Source organism: Zerene cesonia, chromosome 13 (genome assembly GCF_012273895.1).
Source record: "Zerene cesonia ecotype Mississippi chromosome 13, Zerene_cesonia_1.1, whole genome shotgun sequence".
NCBI classification, from domain to species: domain Eukaryota; kingdom Metazoa; phylum Arthropoda; class Insecta; order Lepidoptera; family Pieridae; genus Zerene; species Zerene cesonia.
The window spans coordinates 10413699-10419969 of NC_052114.1; the positions used below are offsets into that span (position 1 = coordinate 10413699).

Here is a 6271-nt window from a genome sequence, read left to right on the forward strand (position 1 = left end):
TATCTTGTTGAAGACTTAAATAAATGAATGTCCTATGTCATTTCTCGGTTCTAAAAACTATATTCTCTCTAAAACTATTTCTGTACCAAATTTCGTAAATCGTTGTAGTGACAGATAGGCAGACAAAGTTAATTTCACGTTTGTAATATTTTTCGTAGGGTAGTATAGTTTTTTTTTAATTTACACCCAAACTCTTGTCCTTATATTATTGAATAAAAAACTGATAATAATGTAAAGATTTTAAATGCTTTACATATTAATGATAATATGTTTAAGTAAATGAGTATTGTTGAAAAGGTGAAAAACAGTGTCGCAGACAGTTACAGACGACGTATAAATAATTTTGATATTAGCACTATCTATACATTTTGACTGCAAGTAGTAAGCTATGTTTGAGTTTCATCAAGTTTATAGAAGAATCTAGGTGGCTCTAACACAAGGAAATTTTTAATATAAGCGCCATCTATCGAATATGCCATGTACTTCAGTCAGAATGTAATTTCAGTAGTTATCTGAAACTCTGAAGTGATTACTAGAGGTAGCTACGCGTTATATTTTCTTGGTTCAAAGATTTTATACATGTAAATTTATTTTCATAAACTTTTACACAGGCTATACATAGAAAACATATTTTATTGAAATATATGAGATGAAACACTTAGCATTTAGACTTTTTAAGCGTGCTTTTTTTTATTATTCCATCATGAGTGATTGTTTTATTTGTAAAAAAACTTTAGGTGAAAATAAAATAAGAACTGTGAAGGCAAAAGGTGTAAAAACTTTACTAGACCGAGCGGTCGAAATTCTGAAGATTTTCGCTTATAACTTTTTTATTTATAGTTCTACGATAAAAAATTACTGGACCAAAGTTGTAGAGAATTTAATTTGCAATGAAAATGTTAACAATTTTTTTTTATCAAATAAATAGTTTAAGAGATATATCATAAAAACCGTTTCAACCCCTATTTTCAAGATGGCGACCGTGGGACAAGGGTGGCGACCCCACAAACTTGGTTTTAGCTTTACACTGACCCCCTCTACACATCAAAAAAATAAAATTGCGTCCTCTAAAAAACGCAAGGTTAGGCCTAAAAAATGTAACATTTCAATGGACTATAGGTATTTATAGAACGTTGCTATTACAACGGTAGTGTTAGTGTATGTACATACAGATTTGTACAAAAAAGAAAACGAAGAAAAATTAACTATGAGACACCTACGAGCAACAAAATCACTGCGTCATATTAGATGATTGATGAATGAACCGTACTCAGACCTCGACTTGACGATTAATATCAATTCATGCTTCATAAAAGAAAAGTCATTGGGGAGAAAAATGGCTTTCGGAAAACTAAGTCAAAGGGTAATGATTGTCTCATTTTGCAAAGAAAATGTTATTTTCTCGATTTTTTTTATGTAATTGTGGGCAAGTGAACAGGTGGTTCGCCTGATGGTAAGCGATCACCACCGCTCATGGATACTGCGAATGCGCTGCCCGCTTTATGGGGTAAGGGATAAGGAAAGGATTAACGACTGAAAAGAAGGAATGGGAAGGGAAGGGCATTGCGGATAATTAATCTTTTTTATGACATGCATTCTTAAGTAATTAAAAATTACTTCATAAACAACATTTTTAGTAAGTGTATATACATTTAATTATATTTAAAATGACATCTATAAATTATATCATTCAATTTAAAAGCATTCAATGATTTAATATTTTTATTAAGGCATCAAACACATCATTCTGTTTAAATACTTTAATCGAAACGACAATGTAAGAAAATACACACGTCACAAAAATGTTCTAGGAAATGAAATGCTTTTTATAGATTTTAATACCTTTATTCTTTAAGTATTTAACGAACATAACACAACTGTGATTTTAATTATTGTTTCGTACAAAATACAGCATAAGAACTGACAATGAAATAAATTTCACACGACTATAGATTTACAATATGTAAAAATACGAATGAATAATAATTATTTTTAACAAGAAACTAAACCGCAAATTGTCAAGACTAGACCAAAGTTCAATTGGGGCCGCTTTGCAGGTACCAGCTTTCAAATAACAAAAGAATCATCAAGATCGGTTCTCTCAGTAGAAAGTGATGAGGTTAACACATAACAATACAGTCGAATTGATAACCCCTTTCTTCATTTGAAGTCGATTGATAAATGAACAAAATATTACGTTAATTTATAAATGGATACTTAATATTATCATTGCTTTTCTTCTGTCCTCGTAATCCTGACTTTACCTTCACTTTGCGAACATTTTTACTGCCTATTCTATGCTTGGTCATATTCTTCCATGCGGCTATCATCAAATCCAACAGAAACCAAATCACTTCCATGATACTTATAATAGATCCACCGAGGCATAGTCCAAAAATGCCGCCTAAATTGGCTGTAAAAATATTTTCAATTTAATGTTTCCGGGTATAATTCTATTTGATAAAATATGAATAAAATTCTGTATTTTTTCCGATAATTTGATTTTGTTTTCGATCTTATCTCACATTTTTATATTTTTACGGAAAATGAAAGTTATTAAATTTAAATGAGATAAGTACACTGTACAGGCTTTTAGTGATATAAAATTTCAGGCAGATTTCCTCACAATTTTACACTTTTACCCAACACTAAATATACTTTTGATTTACCATAATATTTGTTTAATTTTCTTCTTTATTTCAAAGAAGTAAAAAGTTGTTTACATTTTTTCATTATAACACAATTGAAATGATATATGTAAATCTCGAACTTAAATACATCATTCCTCAACAAAGACAACAAAGATGCAGGAATTCGGGGCATTCCCGATTCTTTTCAAAACACTTTAATACTAACGTGCCTCTAAACTGAAAAAAAGGTTTCATACATTCCAAACTCTCAATCGAAAATAAACCAATACTAAAGCAATAATCTAAACCTGAATACAACGGTTATGACGCATTCATTGAGGGTTGGTTCCCACAAATGTCAGATTATTTGCTCATCCACAAGATCACATCCCGCTCGCATCATATTACCCAGCAATCATCCTCCCTGCTCCGCGGGGTAAATTACATTTCACATATGTTTCACTCAACGATTTTCACAGAACTACATTTTCCTCATAGCTAGAAGTTTATACTTTGAACTAGTCTTTGCTCGCAACTTCGTAAATTGTCATAATAAATTTTCATGATACAAACTTTCATCCATTATTTTGTCCCCTTAGGGGAAGAATTTATCAAAATCATTTCTTAGCAGATGCCTGCATCATAGCAGCTATCTGCATGCAAAATTTTAGCCCTATGGGTCGAGTAGTTAGTGCTGTGCGTTGATGGATCAGTGAGTCAGTCATCGTTGCGTTTTTTATATGAAGATATAGAGGACTTGAACCAGAAAACCAGAACCCTCTATTTTCCCAAAACACTAAATGCCTCTGTGTCTATCCTTCAAAAGTTTATCATCGTTACTCAATATTTATATTATACTATACTATATTACATTATACTCAATAATTACTAGCTTTCGGTCCGCGGCTTCACCCGCCCCATGGAAATGAGATGACCGATACCGCGGTAAAAAGTATGTCACACACTTCCTACTATCACCAGGCACAAAAATCTTATCATTTTAATCGCTCCATTGCGACGTGAAAGAGAGAAAAACAAACATACTTTCCAATTTGTAATATCACCAGTAAGAAGTTTTGAAGCATAAATTGCCTTACAGACAGGCAAATCTGTAAAGCCCCTGATTTTTTTTTTCTATTAACCTGCTTACTAAGAAGCTAATACTTATACTGCTCAGAATTATTTTTTTTGTAATTTTATACTATACGTCAGGTTTTGTATTATCAACATAAGCCGATTATTGCTCCTAAGCATACTTATAATATAATTAATAAATTATACGACTCAATATACGTAACGATAAATAAATACTATTGTTGGTACGAATTCTTACTGCAAAAGAGGGTACCTTTTCCCGTTATTCATAAACACCTAGCAAATTCGGCGAACTCCGTTTCGCCACCAGATGGCTGTACGTGAAAAACGATTTTCCCTGAATTTTCCTGAATTTTTCTTTGCTATAAACCTCACGGAGTCCGAGACGTTTCCAACGAATGCAAAACCGTGGAAATCGGTTCGTGTGTTCTGGAGTAATAGCGTCAAGAAGAAAAACTAGACCTATTTTTATACAGTAAATTATAAACATATGCACAGTTAACTAATTCATTTGTCTATTTCAAAAGAATGCAAACTATAAAAGTGAACACTCACCCAGCATTTGATCCCACGTGTAGAGGACCTCTCTCCTATATTTAATGCATATGTTATTAGCATAATGAACGGTGACCCGGCTGAGACCTCCGTAGCCGCTGAAATTACACAGCATCACATTTGTATTGTTCTTCATTAACTAAATGTTAACGTGGAATTGCCTTTATTTCAGAATGTTCAAGCAATTTAAAATTCCCTTTTAGTATATGTATCTTTCAACGTTAAAAGCTATGCGATATGTTTTACGTGCAGTTAAATAGAAAGAAATAAAATTATTAATTCGTGAAACATTTTCAGCAAACTAGCCGCTTGTCCACGCATTGTTTGGGTTAAACGGAGAAAAAATAATATAGCTATATAGCCATATCATAGTCATAAATAATAATATGGCTTCTATTTGTAAATCAATCATCAAAATCAGTTTTGTAGATCCAGACACCATCCCCTACAATCTTACTAAGTCACAAATGTTAGAATCGACCACACCTTGGTTGGAATTTAGGCAGGTCACCATAATTAATCTTTTCTTCGCCTTTTATCCTGTTATTTCTCATTCTGAAAGAGGTACAGGATTGGGAAGGATACGATAAAGGATCGTCAATCGACGACATTTCGTCAGTCATCTTCTTATCCCTTACCTATTCAGAGAGGAACACTCAAAAATATTTAAGGTTGGTGCTGGTCGGTTACCAACAGGTCACCCGCCTGTTCGGATGACTGCTATGTATAAGAAAAGTTACTTCTTTATCATATGAGCAGAGATATGCCACAATTCAGTGCAAAATAGTTATTCTGCTAATTTTGCTGAAACATCTTCCTTCCTATATCAATACTTCATGTATTTCTCTATTATTTCTCTAAATTAAAAAAAAAAAATAGATCTTTAACTAAATATAGCACGTTATACCGAACGGATTAGGACTTATTACTTAACAGGGTAATATCATAGGGCAAGTGTCAAATCCCTTAGTGATTGAATACCGCAAATATTATTATGTTTCCCATTTAATTAATTAATAACTCGTACATAAGTCAATTCGATTATTTCCAAAATGAAACCGTAGCTGAACCCAATATGCTGAGAGTGTTTCCAAGAATAAGAAAATAACACTAAGTCAATAAAAATACAATAATTCAGTTATCCAGTTCAAACAAAAAAGTTTTATATAGGAAAATTGTGAATAATTTTTTGAATAAAAACACGGAAGCACATTTAAAACCGAGGTTTTATGTCCTATACTCCTCACTCCGTACTTTCTTAATTTTTCTTTTCTTATTTTTTTTATGTGATAGCGGGCAACTGAGCTTGAGTGGTTCGCTTGATGGAAAGAGGCCACCACCGCCCATAAACATTTGCAGAGATAGTGCCTCTGCGAATGCGCTGCCCTCTTTAAAGGGGTAAGGGAAAAGTAAAGGTAACCTTGTATTTTTGTAATTACTCATGTTTTATTTGGAGTTTCGCTTTTTATGTTACTGTTCTCTTTTATATCATAAAGTTTAAAAGTTTTTGTTATTTAATATAATTAAAATAAAAATTTATCCCAAAACTCGCTAATGAATAATTTTAAACTGTACAATTTATATTATTAATAGACAATAATAATTAAATATTTTTGTATAGAAGAGCATGGCCTAAATCACTTCAATTTTTACATAGGCCACGTAACATGAATAAGCTATAATCTGATTTCATTTAAAAGTAGTTTGAAAGCAAATTGATTTATGAATTAATACGACTGGCCAATAAATATAGCAGATATTATTTCAGCCCCGATAAATGCTGCGAAGTTTATTTATGGGATAAAAAGCTCTATTCATCGATGGCTAACCCTTGCTATTCTCATACTAAAATTATTTTATAAATAATGTCAAATGTGTTTAATTTTACAAATTAGCCATTTATGCTTTAATTAATATCATTCGATATCATACCCTGGTACTTATAGAGCCTGCTTTGATGGATCACATTTTTTTTTTTTTTTTTTTTTTTT

At 31.9% G+C, this 6271-nt stretch overlaps 1 protein-coding gene across 1 annotated transcript in view; it reads right to left on the minus strand.

Moving 5' to 3' along the window:
- Positions 1-1082: 1082 nt before the first annotated feature.
- Positions 1083-6271, minus strand: part of LOC119831349 — an 11090-nt gene continuing 5901 nt past the window's right edge. Inside the window, exons 7-9 of the mRNA XM_038354653.1 lie at positions 4281-4378; positions 2265-2413; positions 1083-1088 (exon numbers count right to left, since the gene is read on the minus strand). Of these exons, the coding sequence (XP_038210581.1) occupies positions 1083-1088; positions 2265-2413; positions 4281-4378 (253 nt within the window). The remainder of the gene's footprint in view (positions 1089-2264; positions 2414-4280; positions 4379-6271) is intronic.